At 46.2% G+C, this 18,344-nt stretch overlaps 2 protein-coding genes across 2 annotated transcripts in view; both read right to left on the reverse strand.

The window, feature by feature from the left end:
• LOC126956755 (ubiquitin-conjugating enzyme E2 L3-like) overlaps positions 1–18,344 on the reverse strand; it is a 1,010,865-nt gene that overhangs the window by 240,450 nt on the left and 752,071 nt on the right. The window lies entirely within an intron of this gene.
• GALNT10 (polypeptide N-acetylgalactosaminyltransferase 10) overlaps positions 1–18,344 on the reverse strand; it is a 232,384-nt gene that overhangs the window by 29,944 nt on the left and 184,096 nt on the right. The window contains exons 5-7 of the mRNA XM_050793931.1: positions 15,804–15,989; positions 11,443–11,626; positions 5,360–5,477 (exon numbers count right to left, since the gene is read on the reverse strand). Of these exons, the coding sequence (XP_050649888.1) occupies positions 5,360–5,477; positions 11,443–11,626; positions 15,804–15,989 (488 nt within the window). The remainder of the gene's footprint in view (positions 1–5,359; positions 5,478–11,442; positions 11,627–15,803; positions 15,990–18,344) is intronic.

Genomic DNA, 18,344 nt, shown 5'->3' on the forward strand with positions numbered 1-18,344 from the left:
GAGAGAAACCTAGCCCGAGTGAGATGAGTGAGTCCCTGCATCCAGCCCGGCCTTAGGGTCTATCCTGGAATTTCAGTTGTGTGAGCCTATCAATTCTGGTTTTTGCTTAAATCAGATTGACCAGGGTTTTGGTTATCTGTAAGCAAGAATCCAGACTAATGCAACGGGGTAAGAGGAAAAGGGGGAAGGAAGAGCAGCAGGGCCAGCTCATGAAGCTAGCTGGAGGCTAGGCTATGGAGTTAAAGACTTGTCCAACCACTAGAACTGGGAAGATTCTGACTTCCATGTGAGAACTTCGCTCTGCTGAGAGACAGACAGAGAAGGAGGGAGGGAAAGGGAAAGTTAATGACTTTTCTAGAAATTTCAGAGCTGTTGGAACACTTTTTGGGGGTTTTCTCATCAGGATAGACAGTTCGGTCTGGAATCAGCCCTCAGCCGCGAAGGTACATGTTGATTTATCTTAATTTCTGAAAATACGCTCATGCCTTTCAGACCGGGCTTCTCTCTGTCACCAAGAAAAGGGATCTCTTAGCAGAGATGAATCAGAGGGAATTTGGTCCTTCGAAAATGCCCGGTTCTGGCTGAAAGAGAACACCTGCATTCCAGCAGGGCGCTGCCAGGGATGAATGGGCTCACCTGTTCCCCTCAGCCCTGCAGGCAGCCTTTCTACAGGGTCCTGGGAGACAGTGCACTGGCAGATGGGCTGTTGCTGGCTCCAGGAACTCTGCTTTTCCAAGCCAGGAGAGAGAAAGCCCGAGGAGAAAAGTCTCCCTTCCGGACCTCAGGAGCCTCCTCATTACACCGTCTCATTTCCTCCGGAAAGTGATGGACATAATTGGATCAAATGGAAATGTAAGCCAGCCTCCTTCCCCCTCCCGGGTGAGAGACTTCCAATATGGCTTCATTACCACGTCTATTGTAAATAACTGTGGAGAAAAATGCCATTTGTTCTGCCATAATTGCCTGATGAGCATCAGTGGAGGGGTCTTTGAAACACATAGAATGAAATCATTTGGGGCTGGTTTAGAAATTCCTCTGTGCAAATCTTTCTCCATTCACTGTTCTCCATAGAGGGGGTTTCTGAAGGGGGTCTTCTAGACCAAGGAGCCAGTTAGGAGCTTGGAGGCTGATTCTGGCCAGGGACACACTGACTTGGAGTATTCAGCCACTATTTATTAACTGCTGTCAACTAAAGAAAAAAAAATGAAGCTTTTAAAGAATTAAAATTAGTTTTATTTAGAAGTCTTGTTGAGGATTCTAGACCAAGGCCTGTAGCCTAGGAGGAGGCTTTTAGAAAGGTTCTCTCAGACTCCTCCAATGTCGTATTTTAGTTTATACATAGGTGGTGAAGATTTAGTATGTGTAATATTACATCAAGGTTTGGGTGTTAGAGTACATCTGGTTATAGATTACAGAAGCATAGTCACTAATCTTGTCGGACGTTATTTTATGAGCAGAGAAAGGCGAGGACTAGGGTCATTTATCTTTGAGGGAATGTAGTGACTCAGGCAAGGGACATGGGGGGCCATGCGTTCTATCCTGTTTTGCCTTTAAAACATCTTTCCAGATTGCTGCAGTGTCCCGGAGTCAGGGGCTTTGTGAAATTCTCCTGGCAAAGGGAAATGGGCAAACATGGCCTCTTACATTTGCCACCTTATCTCACAAAGTTTTTGGTCATAAATTAATTGTCTGCTTGTGTTGATAAGACTAATATTGATTGCCTTCTGTAGTTAGGAGGGCTCTTGTTTAGGAAGGTTGGTAATTTTTAGTTATAGTTGTATCAGACCTAGTGTGTTTTTTAGCCTTTTCTTGGAAAGTATGTTTTGGATTGAATTTAGTTCTCATTAGTATGTGTGGGGGGTTTTTGATGGTGTCTTTTTTTTGTATTTAATACAATATTTTAATAGGATTATTATGAGGATATTATAGATTCTATACAGTAATATATACTTCATAGTAATAAAGTCTGTTGTAGATTGAAAAAATATGATATTTAATAAAATTGGAATATATATTTGTATACTTTTAATTGTATTATTTTTTATACTTATATTTATTAGTCTTTTTAATGAAAACCAATGTTGGACTAGAATTTATTGTAAATGCCTTTAGACAAGAATTTAGAATAATTCTAAATACGTGACAAAAATAGAATAATCACAGTTAAAATTTGATAAAAGTTTTTGATATATATATATATTTTTTTGACACAGAGTCTCACTGGGTCACCCAGGCTGGAGTGCAGTGGCACGATCTCGGCTCACTGCAAGCTCGGCCTCCCAGCTTCAAGCAATTCTTCTGTCTTCACCTCCTGAGTAGCTGGGATTACAGGCACGCACCACCACGCCTGGCTAATTTTTGTATTTTTAGTAAAGATGGGGTTTCACGATGTTGACCAGGTTGGTCTCGAAGTTAGTTATTTTATTATGTGTAGTTTTTAAAATGATAACCAGAATTATGACTGACAGTGTTATATCAGAACTACTAGACTTTTATACATTTTACATAGTTTTAGAATATTTATAATTTATATAAATATAATTTTAGAAAGGATTTAATACAATAATAAAAATTATGACTCATAAAAATTGGTCTCATAGTGCCTTTTCTGTGCTGGGCCAGGCTTTAGGTACCTGGGATATGGCAGTGAGTGAAACACAAGAAGATCCCTCCCCCACTGACTACACTTTGCTGGTAAGCTTGGAATGCCTCAGAATGCATATCAACACCCACCTGGGGCAGCCCTTACCAATGCATCAGAGTTGGCCAGGCAGGGAGTAGAAACCTATTTGCTATCTCTCTCTCTCTCCTTCCCTCCCTCCCTCCCTCTCCCCCTCCTTCTCTCTCTCTCTTTTTTTTTTTTTTTTTTTTTTTAAATGAGATGGGGTCGTGTTGTGTTGTCCAGGCTGGTCTCAAACTCTTAGGCTCAAGAGATCTTCCCACCTCGGCCACTGTTCCTGGCCCTATTTGCCACTTCCGACTTAGACTGTTATTAATTCCATTAACTAAGAGGTTGCAGAATATCCAAGTAAATTAGGAATAATCCCAGAAGAGGCAAAAAGAAAAAAAAAAAAAAAAAAAAAAAAAGGAAAAAAAAATCCCAGAAAGGGTGAGGCAGAGGTCCATAAAACATGGCAGGTTTTCAGAACAGTCTGGGTATGATTTAAACAACAACAAAAATAGGTCAGAGCATGGGCTTTGGAGTCAAGCAGACCTGCGTTCGGGCCCCAGTTCTGCTTCTTCTGGCTGTGTGAGGCCTTGGTCTCAGCTTTGCTTGCCTTCCTGGTAAAACGGGTATAATAATGGTACCACTCTCCTAAGGCTGTTGTGAGGATTAAACCAGTCAGCATTTGTGAAGGGCTCGGCACACTGTCCTGTTAGCTATGATCAGGACTGAAATTCGCTTGTTACACACTGGAGTGGATGCGCCACTGTTTATAGCTTGGTGTCTGTTCCGACTGTATGTGCTTGTGTCATCAGAGTTGTTACATATTTTGAATATTACCCTCTTACGTGAATATTAATTTTATTTGGGGGGGCTGGTCTCCTTATGGGAGACAACTTCAGAACTCTGGTGGTTAAAATAGATATAAACTGGCTGGGCACAGTGGCTCACACCTGTAATCCCAGCACTTTGAAAGGCCGAAGTGGGTGGATCACCTGCGGTCAGGGGGTCGAGACCAGCCTGGTCAACATGGCGAAACCCCATTTCTATTAAAAACACAAAACATTAGCTAGGCGTGGTGGTGGGGCACCTGTAGTCCCAGCTACTCAGGAGGCTGAGGCAGGAGAATTGCTTGAACCCAGGAGGCAGAGGCTGCAGTGAGCCGAGATTGCACCACTGCACTCCAGCCTGGGCAGCAGATTGAAACTCCATCTCAAAAAAAAAGAAAAGAAAAAGATATAAACTGCTTTGCAAACCTAAATAACATCAGTAGAATTCTAGGTTTTTTTTTTTTTTGGCTAATCAAGAATTTATGTTCTTCAGTTCTGAACTACCCAACCACTGTTGCAGATAGTAATATTAATGTGTCAATAATAATCTTCAGGATAATTTATTAAGACGCACCTAATAAGCATGGTCTCACTTAATCCTCTCAACAACTCTGTGAGGATTAACATTTCATTAAACCCATTTTATGGAAGTAGAAACCGAGGCTCAGTGAGGTGACGATTCCTTGCCCAAGATCACACAGCTGGCAGGACATGGCAGAGCTAGGATCTGATCTTGGCACTCTAGCGCCAATACCAAAGCCTTAATTCACTGTGCCTGACAATGGTCCTTTGCATTGAAAGTTGAGGCCTGACTCGGGGGCATCAGAGTTGTGTATTCACAGGGGTCATTTCAGTAATGGTGTTATCTGTCCCTCGTGGGTTGGGGATATGCCTTAGCCAGGGGTCTAAGCTGTTAGAAGCTGACTCTGACAAGCCACAAGGGCATGGGTCGAGCTAACCCTCCCCTCGGAAGGTCCAAGCCTTCACTTGAGAACAAGACAGACTCCCACAAATAAAGTGGAGAATGCAGCCTTGGAAGTTTGGGTGCTTAACTAGTTATTAGTTAACTAGTAACTCCTTTACCAGTACTGTCAGAAAGCTTCTAGAGCCCATAGGCTGGTCAAGTAGGTTACAGTAAGTATTTACTCACTGAAACTTTAACAATTTCTACCAATTATTAATTGCTGGTCATGTTCCCAGGTTGTGTGCTAAGCACTTTCTAGACATGCTCGCACTTAATCTTCACGATAGCTCTGTAAGCTAGGTAGTTATCATGATTCCCTTATTTCAGATGAGGAAAGAAAGCTCAGGGGGGTCATCTAACTTGCTCAAAGTCAGATAATTACTGATGATGGAGTTGGGATCTGAATCTAGGCCTGTGACTTTACAACTGGAGCTTATGCTCACTGGTCTTTGTCAAAGTCCTAGAGCAACAGGTACAAAAGGGAAAACTTGAGGGGGTGACCGAGAGCACTCCTCTAGGCCTACGTATCCTGTTTGGCCTTCCTAGCTTCTCTGGCCCACTGCTTATTTGCTGGACATCTCAATCTCAGACCCGCCATCTTGAGTAGAAACAAGACCTTATTCCAACATCTTAAGAAGACACAAGGCAAATGCCAGTCAGAGCTGTGGTGAAGACCAGCCTTTGGCAGCTGGAGGGTACTCCCCTTCCCTCCCACACCTCCCCCCCGCACCACAACAAAGAGTGGCCCATGAGCCCCTGTCTTCTTCACCTGATGGGCTGAAGGGCTACAGAACCCTGAGGCCTCCAGTCTTTCCAAGCTCAGGCAGAAGCTGAGGCACCTACTGGGACAGGCACTCAGGAGGCTGTGCCAAGAAGGGGGCGTCCGGAGGGCTGGCTCACCTTGAAGGAGATTTCATACTGCTCCCCTCCCCAGATCTCCAAGCCTGGGTCATACCCGCCCAGCTCCCAGAACCACTTCCGATCCACGGCAAACAGTCCACCGGCCATCACGGGAGACCTGTCAGAGAAGAAGAACATGGCGTGAAGGTGTAGATGTCGTGGCCGCGTGCTCCCTGATAACGCCGTTCCCCCAGTGATGGTGTTCCATGATGCCCCCTGAACACAGCCCAAGTGTCTTCCAGGGAATCCAAGGCCCTTCCAGGCATTCCCCTTTCTTGCCTACAACTTCCTTTCATAAGAGCTACATTTTAACCAAATGGGACCCGAAGTTCCTTTACACAATTAACACCTAAGAGTACTTGTGAAATGAAATCACAGTACTTTGTCCACATGGGACCTGTAGCTGCATCATAAATATGTACATGTTAGTCCTCTCACTAAATGGTCCAAGTTGGTCTCTCCAAGCGTGTCTGTTATAGAATCTCTTTCAGAGAGATGAAAAAATATACAGCTTGCTGGGCCCCACCTCAGACCTGCTGAAACAATCCCCGTGGGAGGGAGCCTAGGATTCTGTTTTTGAACATGCTCCTTTGACAATTGTTATTCAGCAGGCCCAGCATGGACGTTTGTTCTGCTGCGGTGTTTACAGAAGAAGCCACCGTTTCTGTCTTTTCAGTTAAACTGGGAGATAAGATTAACTCCATTCATTCATTCTCTCATGAGTTTGTTCATCCCGTGCCAGTTGTGAGGGAGGTGCTGGAAGAATCTCGAGGTCAATCAGTCCTTCAGGGGATAGTGGTGTAGTGGGGCAGCCCCCTCAAGACTGAGGGTGCATAAGGGACTCTGGGAGGTACACACAGAACATTATAGGAATCTGAAAGGAGTGTGTCTGTTTCCAGCTTTTGGGGTAAGGAGGATGGCTGGGGCAAGGGTCAAGGAATGAGGCTCAGGGGAGATGGCATTTAAGTGGTTTGGACAAGAGGAAATTTGGGGGAGGGAAAGGCACTGAGGGGAGGATAAAACAACGTCAGCAAGGACACAGAGACGACAAATCATGCAGTACCCACGGGAACAGGAAGTCCGCCTGGCACCGTGCTAAGTGAGGAAACGTCATGCTGCTGACTGCTGGCGTCCCCCAGGGTATCTCACACAAGACTGGCACCTGGTAGGGGCCAACCAGCGTTTGCTGTGTGCAAATCTATCACAGTGGCTACATCCTTGTCTGGCTCCACTGGAAAACTCCAAACCTTCAAATCCAAACATTCCAGCAGCAACCTCCATTCCCCCTCCTGGTCCTTGGAAGTGCAAACTCATGGGAAGTGGGCTGATCGAAAAAAGCCCTTAGTCAACCCACAAGCTGCCCAAGCAGCTCATCCTTCCAGTAGCAGATGAGCCTTTACAGCACAGGCAGGACTCCTTTAAAAGGGGAGCCCCTGAATATTTACTGAGGGCTGGAATATGCCGGGTGCTGTATTGAACTAATTCATTAATAAAATGAATTTACTCTTCACCTCGACCTCATGTGGCAGGCCTCATTATCATCACCATTTTACACATGTACAACTGGAGTGCAGACAGGGAACTTGCTCAAGGCCCCATGGCTACAAAGCAGCACTGCTGGGATGTGAATCTCTAACCTAAGCCACAGTTCACACCCCTCGCCACCACAATATACTGCCTCCAGGCAGGCAGGAACACTGGAGGAGCAGGTGATGCATGCAAAGAATAGGGCATGAGAATTGGGAACCCTCACTCTCATTTCTGCTTTCCTTAACCTGCTGTGTGACCTGAGATGCAGTGTTTAACGGTTAAACCCTGCGCTGCCCAGGAAGGAGGCCATTGGCCACAGGTGATGACTCCGTACTTAAAATGTGACTGGTGTGAACTGACATGTGCTGTGAGTGTGAGATACACATCAGATTTCTAAGACTTAGGATGAAAACAGTATGAAAAAACTCAATAATTTTAAAGTGTTGGTTACGTGTTAAAATGATAATATTTGAGATATACTGGTTTAAATAAGATATATTATTAAGATGAATTTTGCCTGTTTCTCTTTACCTTAAAAAGATAGTATCACATATGCGGCTTGTATTATATTGGACAGTGCTGACTTAACCTCTTTGAGCCCTATTCCCCATCTAAACAACAGAGTGATGGCTATACTTCCTATCCCACACTGCTAGTGATATGTTGGCTGCGTCCCCACCCAAATCTCATCTTGAATTGTAGTTACCATAATCCCCAGGTGTCATGGGAGGTACCTGGTGGGAGGTAATTGAATCATGGGGGCAGTTACCCTCATGCTGCTGTTCTCATGATAGTGAGTGAGTTCTCATGAGATCTGATGGTTTTAAAAGGGGCTTTTTCCTCTTCGCTCAGCACTTCTCTCTCCTGCCGCCTTGTGAAGATGTGTTTGCTTCCCCCTCTGCCATGACTGTAAGTTTCTTGAGGCCTCCCCAGCCATGTGGAACTGCAAGTCAGTTGAACTTCTTTTCTTTATAAATTACCCAGTCTCAGGCAGTTCTTTGTAGGAGTGTGAGAATGGATCAACACAGCTAGAATAGTTCTAAAAGTACCCAGTACTATAAAGAAATAAGGTATTGACTCCCCTTTGTCTTCTGGAGACTGGGGGGGTCCTGGTTTTTTTTTGGCTGGAGCCACAAATCTACTGCCTGGAAAGGCTGACAGTGTTTCTGACTTGGTGCTTCATGGGAGACTGAAATCGAGGCTTTGCACATGAAAATCAGCCTGGGTCAAAGCAGGGGCAGGGGCCGAGGAGCTGCGCGGAATAGGTAGGATATCAGCCGTGAGGCATTTGGGATGCTTGAGGCTTTGCCTCCAGAGAGAGGCCTCTCTGCCCAGCCTGTTCCGGTTTCTGCTGTGTTCGGCAATACTAGTAACAATTCTGAGGGTCCAGTGTGTGCTACTCACTTTACTGACACCATCTCTAGCTCTCACAAAGCTCTAATATTAGTCTCCTTTTCGGATGGAGATATTTGAAAATCAAAAATGTTAAATAATTTGCTCATAGTGAGTGGATAAGCTATTACTGAAAGTGGAGTCGGCCATTGAAACCATGTCTTTTAAACATCCTTGCACCATGCTGTGCCTGTAGATTGCCCACTTGCTGGGCACTCTACCATCAAGTGGGAAGGTGGGAAGCTGTGTAGAAAATGACCAGAATTTCTCTAGTGGCCACTTCCGAGGGTTCTGTCCAAGTAAAAAACAGAAGAGAGACTTCTGGAAGGAATCATGGGAGAGGATGGAGGGCCCCTAAGAAAGCATCTACGCCAGTGACTATCAACCATGGCCACACATCAGCATCACCCGGGAGCTTTAAAACACAATGATACCTGCATCCCACCCCCAGACTCCAGTGTGACTGCTCTTGAGGGAAGCCTGGGTGTGTTTACAAGCTCCCCAGGTGATGGGTCAACAGCCAGTGATCTCTGGTCAGGCCAGCTACTTCAATATCCAGATGAGGAGGCTAAAGCCCCAGAAGGCACTAGCTGGGCCTTTGCTACTGGCTAGCTGGATGACCTAGTCTTAACCTTTCCTTACTGTGCAACGAGGACGACGATGGGCCAAGACCTGTCCTTAAGTACCTTTCAATGAGTCTGCTTATTGCAAAGGTTCAAACAATAAAGGAGGTTCCATTACCCCCTTGGTTACCCTGAAAATTCCATTTTCTGGAGCAGTCTATTCTACCTCAGCCTCTGCAGTCATGTCAACTCGGACACGTTTTGTTTCCTCTCTGAACTGCAAGGCCTCCATCAGTCAAATGAGGGTAATTCTACCAACACCTGAGGATCCTACATTATTGTGAGGATCATGCACAATAATGTCAGTAGAAATTGCTTTGCCAACACAGGCCAGATGTTAGTTACTGCTGGTGTTGGTATTATTCTACAAGGATTTAGGTCAACTGAGGATTGATTCTGAGGTATACGGAAGGTGGAGCAGACTGCATAATGTGATCGTGGCTAAATCATATCTTTGGGCCAGAAAGGGATCTAATAGTAGTGATCCACTGTGTTTAAGATAAAGGAGGCTTGGCTGGGCGCGGTGGCTCAAGCCTGTAATCCCAGCACTTTGGGAGGCCGAGACGGGTGGATCACGAGGTCAGGAGATCGAGACCATCCTGGCTAACACGGTGAAACCCCGTCTCTACTAAAAAATACAAAAAAAACTAGCCGGGCGAGGTGGCGGGTGCCTGTAGTCCCAGGTACTCGGGAGGCTGACGCAGGAGAATGGCGTGAACCCGGGAGGCGGAGCTTGCAGTGAGCTGAGATCCGGCCACTGCACTCCAGCCTGGGCGACAGAGCGAGACTCCATCTCAAAAAAAAAAAAAAGAAAAAAAGATAAAAGAGGCCAAGAGAAGACCACAAATGTTTGACCTGCTGCTGGAGACGTGGAATCCACTCTTGCTCTCCACTCTTGGCTCAGGCTGGTCCATTGTCCTGGCCACCTTTCATTTCCTCAAAGAAGCCCAGCTCTTCCTATCTCTGAGCCTGCCCTGGGGCCCATAGTGTTAGGGGTTCCTCTCAGGAGCCCTGGGTATGTATGTACCATGCCCACGAAGATGGCTGAGCTTCCAACAGCCCTGCTTCTCAGGTGGGGAGGGTAAGACACAGAGAAGTGTGGTTCACTGGGGGCCAAACTGTGGTGAGAGGTGTGACTCCCCATTTATGGCAGTGTCTGAATCTCCGGAACCTGTGAATATGTTACCTTTTGTGGCGAAAGAGACTTCACAGATGTGACTAAGGTTGAGTACCTTGAGGTGGGGAGGTTATCTTGGCAAGCCTGATGGAATCACATATCATTAATGTAATCACAGGGCTTGTAAGTAAAAGGAGGCAGGAAAGTCAGAGTCAGAAGGAGATGTGATGAAGGAAGCAGAGGTGTGAAGGAAAGTGGGGAGAAGGAAACAGATCTAAAGATGCTATACTTCTGGCTTTAAAGTTGGAGGCAGGGGCTATGAGCCAAGGAATGTAAGCATCCTCTAGAAGCCAGGAAAGGTAGAGACATGGATTCTTCCCAAAGCATCCAGAGGGAAATGCAGCCCTGCCGATGCTATGATTTTAGCCCAGTAAGACTCATTTCAGGCTTCTGACCTCCAGAGTTTTAATCATCAATTTGTGTTGTTTTAAGCTTCTAAGTTTATAGTAATTTATCACAGCAACCATAGGAAACTAATACAGCAGGAGAGCTTGGGCTTTGGCTTTGTATCCAGAGATCTTTTCCACAACTGTTGCAGGAGAGCTGGAACAGCTCACAGGACAGCTGCAAGGACGGTGAGCCTACTACTGGGGAGAAGCCCTTTCCAGAGCTTGGAGCACCAGAGAGGGGCTGGGCTCTATTTCCATCTTAGCCACTCACAGAGCTCCTCCTTCTGGAGCCTTAGTTCTTCATCTGCAAGGGGTTGAATTCTTCATTGGTAGGTTCCTTCCAGCCTTCACATTCTAGGATGCTATGAGTCCAGCCCATCACCCTCCCCCAGCCTGCAAACTTCTGCTGTGGGACAAACTGTTATTTTCCTAACACTTCCAACTGGGTATAGCAGTATGATGGGAAAATTGGCTCCAGAAGCAGGCAGACAGACCTGCATTTGTACCTAGTGACCTGGGCAAATTACTTAGGCTCTTGGAGCATTGGTGTCCCCATTTGGAAAACATGGATAATAATTTTCACCATATATAGTTGTAGGGGGTTGAATTGGATCGGAGAGTAATGTGCTTAGTACTGGGCTGGGCACCTGGTGACAATGGTTATAATTGCATGCCAGGCTTGAGGAAGAGAGCATGAGAGACCACTCACCCCTGCTGGCAATGCTGGCAAACTGTGCAGAAGTGGGCAAGGTGGAGGAGACCAGCCTGGTGCGCCATGAGCTGAGGTTGTTGTTACAAGCTGGGAGGGATGGTGCTTCTGGCTGGGGATATCTGACACTTGGTACTAAGTGGGGCTGCGAAGCTGGACCCTCTGCATTGGGCTTTTAAGGGAGATGGTGATCCTGAGTTGTGTGCATGTTGGGAGCAGTCATTGGGTAGCCACTGGGACCAGCCAGGGTTGTTCATACTTACTCAAATGGGTCGCTGGGGTCAGCTTTCTGCAGTTCTGGAGGGATTGGGATCCGCTTGTAGTACATCTCCCAGTCAAAGGCTCCCCGCATGGCATCCCCTGCCTGTGTCTCGTACCGAAAGTCATCATGGTCAATCACGTCAATCATCGGGCACACAATGGTCTTGCGGTTCCGAGCAATGCGGTCTGAAGAAGCCAAGAGATGCCTATCAGATGAAGCAGGATGGGGGAGCAGCTAAGTGCACCATCCTGTTCTGCAGCTTACTTGTATTTTTAACATCTCTGAACCCTCAGTTTGACAATCCATGCGGGGGAAGGGAGAGTGCAAGCTTTAAGCAAGAGGGACCAGGGTTCTCATCTCAGTCCTTTTACCATCAATGGGGCCCTGAGTCAGCTGCACAAATAATATCTCCAAACCCCAGTGTTCTCCTCTGTGCAATGGGTTAAGAAGAGGCTCTGCCTCATAGATTACGAGGACTGAACACAGTATGTTTGAAAATGCTTAGCATGCATGCCTTATTAGCCTAATGATCAGTACCACTATGGAAAAAGATAGGTTTCCTTCTGGGAAGGCCCTGTTCTAGTCCTGCGAGGCTCCGCATTCCAAGTCCTGAGCTTGACTTATGGCCCAAAGCAGCAGGCACCCCTTCATAGCAGCACTTTCCTTCATAGCAGACTATGTGCCCCTAACAGCTCACTGGCACCCTAGGCTGTAATCAGTGAGCAAATGGCCCTCCTTGCAAGAATTCAGCTCAACTTTTTCAATCATTGGAACTATGGATGGGGGAATGAACTGCCCCAGGAAGTTTGAGCCCTCAAGACTGGAGGTATGTAAGCAGGGCCTGGTGGACCATCACCCTGCAGGGATGCCAGAGGCTGGGTGATTCCAAAGGCAAATGGAGGTCTTGACCTAGATGGCTTCATGGTCCCTTTCAGGCCTGGGAGAAGCTGATTCTAGAAAATTGAGTCTCTGTCCAACCTACCAACATAATTCCAGCTTTGGTTTGCTTTGCCTTTCTTCTTTGTGCCAAGAAACCCTGACCACAGCCAGGGGGTAACAGTGAGCTACTGGGTCCCGAATCCGCTGTGGGGGACAAGTGGGCTATTCTCAGAGCCTGGCTGCTTTGGACCAGAAGTCAAAATTCAAGGCTTGGAAATGGGAGCCTGGTAGGGCCAGGGCAGTCTGCAGCTGCCTGGGGCCCAAGCTTCCTTCATCAAGTGATAGCACATTTTTCTTCCAGGGGAGAAAACAGCATTTTTGCTTTTTTCTAAACTGCAAGGCACGATCCATAGGTGGGGTCATGAAATTGATTGTGCGTGCATTTGTAATGAACCAAAAAACAATACTAAATATCAGGCTGCATTTCAGGTGATAAGGGATACTGTGACAGGTGATACTCTTTCAGGAACATGTTTCAGTCATACTGCATGAGTGTGTATATCTGTGTACTGGATTGAGATGCCCAAGGTATTTCTTACTGGGGCACATGGTTTAAAGATTTGAGAAATACTGTTTTTGGCAGCGTACCCCCACATGTGGATCAGGGGCCATCAGTGCCAGATGCCCCTGGGGGTGTGTTTAAAAAACTCATGTGCCTGCCCCCGACCCAGGCCCATTGAATCAGAATCTCTGGAGGCTGACTTGGATTTGCCGTGTGGACAGATTGCCCAGGGATTCTTAATGAAGCTTAAGAATCTCCTCCAGGGAAAGATCTAGAGTAGGGCCTCCCATCTAATCGTTCATGGCCGTTCAGCGGACTTCAAGTCCAAGAAGGGCTGGGACTGAGGACACAGTGCCCTGCTGGCTGCTGGCTGACTGTGGGAGGCACGAGGTCAAGGTAGCTTTGGAAGGCAGTGTTCTAAGGCACTGTGCCCACCTGGGGACAGAATGCCCAGGCTCAAATCCTGGTTTTCTCACCTCTTAGCAGTATAACCTTGGATAAGACTATCTGATGTCTCTGAGCCTCCGTTTCCTTGCTGACAAAGGGGAGGAAGACAGCACCTATCTCATGGGGTCTCTGTGAGGTCCGAGGGGGATGACAGAGCCACGGCGCTCAGTGCAGCCTCTGGCACATAGTTAGCACTCGGCGATGCTCTCTGTGACCAGGATCACTGAGGGCAGCTCAGAAGCGGGAGAGGAAGGCTGAACATCTCCCTCACTCTGTGCCTCTCGGTTTTCTCGTTTGCAAAAAGTGGATAATGATGCCTGGTCTGCCTGCCTTACCAGGCAACGGTCAAATTCAAATGTCAATGTGGCTGAGAAAGTGAAGGGGTTCTGAGAGCCATGATAATGATAATGATGATGATGATGATGATGATGATGATGATGATGATGATGAAGGAAATGATGATCAACAGTGGCTTTCCATAGGGGAATGAATCCTTCTTAGGCTCAGAAATGTGTGTTCTCCAAAGGAGGCAGAGTGAGCTGTGCACGGAGGTGTTAATGGTTTCACAGACAAAAGCCATGATGCGCTCTGTCAGCTGCTGATATTAGCAGGGACAGACTTTTAAATCTACACTAGTGGTTCACATTTCTATTGGAAGAAGCAAAAAACGAAACAACAACAAAAAACCAACAAGGGGATGTTTCTTCCATGTATGTCTGCAGATTATGAAAATTGCCCTCATATATTTCCATAGAAACAGAGTTAAGGGCTATTTAGACTACAAGCTCAGCTTCGAACCCCACCACTTCATTCTCTTTATGAGTCACTGAATGACCCTACAAATGCGTTGTTCCTTCAGGACTATAAATTAGGCAATTTATGGTGAGGCTTTTTTCTTTTTCTTTTTTTTTCTTTCAGTAATAAGAGGCAAATGCAGAATATCTCTTGGTTTAATTAAATAAACAGTTTACCAGAAATTCTGGGTTATATCCTTTCCCCAGCCCAGTGAGATCCTAGACCCTTGGGGTCGGAAGCACAGAATCGAATAAGAAAGTTCCTTGCTGATCTGTGTTACAGATTTGCGGGATTATCTTTCTGTGTGTTTGTGTGGGTTCTGCTTTCTGTCCTCTCCCTTGAATGGTGGCATACCCTAACCAGTGCTTCTCAAAGTATGGTCCCTAGAACAGCAGCACTGGTATCACTGGGAGCTGGGTAGCATGCAACTTGTGAGGCTCCACCCCGGGCCTCCTGGATCAGAAATTGTGGATAGGGGCCAGCATCTGTGTTTTCACAGTCTTTTAAGTGATTCCGATGCACGCTCAAGTTTGCCCTAAACTTCAGTCCTCTTTGCTCCCTAAGCTTTCTATAGTGGAGAGCTTACCCATCCTTTCTTAAGGAGTTCATTTTTCTCTCCAGATCATAACTCTTCCCCAGTCTGCCTCCAGCCCTGGCTGTGTCCTTCACCTGACTCCCAGTCTCAATGGGACAGTTCCTCTTCCGTGTCTGCCTGTCAGAACCAGCACACTGCCCTCGTCAAAACCGAACTCCTCAAGATTCAGGCCTGATTCAGGCATGTTTCACCCAGCCTCCAGTCTTCCCATCTCCCATCTGTCTGTAGGCTGTGGTGGTGGGCTCCTGGATCATGCTGCCCTCTCTACAGCCCTTCCCTGATATCTGCCAGGAACGCTTGTCTAAGAGGAAGTGAATACAGGGAGGCAATATATAACTGCGAAGGAGAAGAGACTTTCGAGCCCGACAGATGGTGACTTTGACACTTATGGCCCAAGGGGACAAGTGAGTCATTCAACATCTCAGAACCTTAGTTTACTACATAAGGGGTATACTTATGACCTGCATGATTTTGTGAGAATTAGAGATAATGCTTATAACTACCTGGCTCACAGTGGCAGCACAGTCTATGGTAACTCTTTTAAGTTGACATGATGATGACCCCCACAGTTTGGCTATTGGCGAACACGGTGAAACCCCGTCTCTACTAAAAAATACAAAAAACTAGCCGGGCGAGGTGGCGGGCGCCTGTAGTCCCAGCTACTCGGGAGGCTGAGGCAGGAGAATGGTCTAAACCCGGGAGGCGGAGCTTGCAGTGAGCTGAGATCCAGCCACTGCACCCCAGCCTGGGCGACACAGCAAACAGCATGGGCTTGCTTTGCAATAAAATGAAATAATCTGAGGAAAGCAGTCACATCACTAGATGCAGATATGCTGTGTGACTTTGGGTAAGTCAGTTCTCCTCTCTGAGTCTTAACTTCTCTGTCAAATGAAGGCACAGGACTGGTTAGATTTTAATTTTGAGCACTCCTGAGCTTCTGAATCCCTCATGGCACCTGGCATTGTGCTGGGGGCATCTCGAGCAGGCAAGGGAAGCCTCATGGGTGGCTCTCTGCTGCAGGAGGGGGCCACTGGCGCAGGCTCATTGCAGTTCGCCTCCCTCCAAGTGGGAAGGGCTCCCTTACCGAGCAAGGGGGGAAGCCAGTTGACATTGGCTTCACAGTGTGAATCCAAGAACGTGATGACATCCCCAGTTGCCACTGAGGCCCCCAGCATTCGGGTCCTTATCAGCCCTTCCCGTTTCTTGGTTCGAAGAATTCGCACGCTGGGGAAAAGAGCCATGTAGTCTTCAAGAGGCTTCTTCAGGTGCTCTATGAGACAGAAGAGGACAGACGGGTGAGAACAGTTGCTTAGTAGTCATCCTATGACTGCTCCCTTACATGTGAACTGCACTTCACAGTCTAGAAACAGCTTTCCTGTACACTGCCTCACCAGACCTTTCAGACAGGGCGAAGAACGGCAGGGCTCATCACCTGTGTACTACAGATGGAGAAATTAAGGCTTAAAGAGGTCCAGAGATGGTACCACGACCTGGAACCCTTCTGTCCAAGGGTGTGAGTATTTGTGGTTTATGCCTGACTGGGAACCGTTCCCTCATCTTCTGGTAACAATATTTTTATTTTTCTTTGGAACACTGCCCCTTCCCTTCTCAGTCTATTAGACTTTGGTGGGGCTGATTCCATTCCATGGGTCCAACATGTGGTATAGGCCTGATCAGTCAGGGCATTCCATTCCCTTGGCCACGGTGATTGTCTCAAGGATGGCCATGTGACCTTAGTTGGTCCAAATAATGGGTCCTGAGAATGTTTTGTAGGATTATTGAAAAATGAGACCCTTTCCTTTTGCTAGTTGGTTGGCCCTAAGTTTGGAGCCACTGGTGACATCTTTGGTGAAATGAGGTGATGAGAGGTGGTAAGCGAATATGATGAGACTGAAGCCAACCTGTAAAAATAGGAGTCAAGACATGGAGAGAGAGAAAGACATTGTCCTGATGACATTTCAGTTCCCTAGACCCACGTGCCTGAAGCAGACAGACTCCTAGATGCTCTTATTACACAAGACAGCAAATTCCTCTCCTTGCTTATCCTAATGTGGGTTGGATTTCTGCCCCAAGCCTGGATAAATTGTTTTAAATAAATATCAAAGACAGTCTATTTCTCCTAAAAGTCTCAGCCTCAACGTTGGTGTCTCTTGATTTTAATCAGGCTTGGTGTCCTTTATGAAGACTCTAGGACGGCTGCAAAAGAAACCTACAGCATACATCATACTTACTGATGAAGTGTGGAATGCTTTCCTCCTCTGATCAGGAGAAAAGCTGTATGCTTTCACAACATCTATTCAATATTGTACTAGAATTCCCAGCCAGTGTAATTGGTAAGAAAAAGAAAAGGCATAAGGATTAGATATACAGCCAGTGAATTCCTGGGTTTGCTGTGGAAACATGATGGTCTTCTTCTAGCTGTGTTTCCCCAGTCACTGACAAACATACACTACCATCTAGATTTTTGCCACATTCATCTACTTTACTACAATTTACTTAGTTGTTTTAAAAATCAACTAACTTTTACAAATTAAACTTTTTATTAAATTTATTTTAAAGGGAAACTTTAAACACCATAGATGAAAAATTGGTATCATTTTTAATAAAGAGCTAATAATTAAAAATCTCCAACAAATAAAAACTTGTTGTAAGGTTTTAGATTTCTACCAGATACTGCTGCCTCTCCACAACTGTGAGATTAAGGTCTGTCCTCTCTTTGTCAAGCAGGGAGCTATGGAAAACCCACAAAGGCTCCTCATTTCAGGTGATCAGAAGAATGAAAGAGAATTGAAAAGAGAAGGCTTTCCCTCCACATGATCCAGTGTTACTTTTAATGCAAAGTCTCTGAACCACCTGTAATCATTCTAGGTGTGACTTAAAATCACTTTTGGGCCAGGTACTGTGCCTACAATCCCAGCACTTCAGGAGGCTGAGGTGGGGGGATCGCTTGAACCGGGAATATTGAGGCTGCAGGGAGCCATGATCGAGCCACTGCACTCCAGCCTGGATGACAGAGCGAGAACCTGTCTCAATGAATGAATGAATGAATGAATGAATGAATGAATGAAAAGAAAAAAATGACTTTTGCATTGGTACACTTAGGGAAACACTGCTTCCATCACTGTGATTTTTGTCACCAGGAACTTCATTGAGATGAAGTGTGTTTTGTGTTATGTTGTCTGGCATCTTGTAGGCAGGAGAAATTAGAATACAGAGAAAAGATTATCTACATACATACAATCAGAAGCTAGAAGGCTAAAAAATGCTCCAGGTCTCTTCTTGCTTGTGCGCAAAGATTAATATGGCTTCCCTTGCCCTTTCCCACTTCTCTTTGGAACAGTGACTCTGTAGAAAGCAGAAATCAATTTGCCCTAATTGAGGGACTAAATCTTTCCAAAAGAGACTTTCTTGGGCAACAAGACAAGATAGCAAGAGGCATGATCACACTCCAAATATGCTGCTGTTCGGGCAGGAACACTATGTTTGAAAAAAGAAAAAAATCCATAGTCATTGTCTGTGACCACCGCTTCTTCTTGGCTGAGTTCAACTGATAGGTCATTACGACGAGAATGAGATAATCTCCTGTACCACACACCACTACTCCCATCAGAGGGAGAAATATCAC

The sequence above is a fragment of the Macaca thibetana genome, chromosome 6 (genome assembly GCF_024542745.1).
Source record: "Macaca thibetana thibetana isolate TM-01 chromosome 6, ASM2454274v1, whole genome shotgun sequence".
NCBI classification, from domain to species: domain Eukaryota; kingdom Metazoa; phylum Chordata; class Mammalia; order Primates; family Cercopithecidae; genus Macaca; species Macaca thibetana.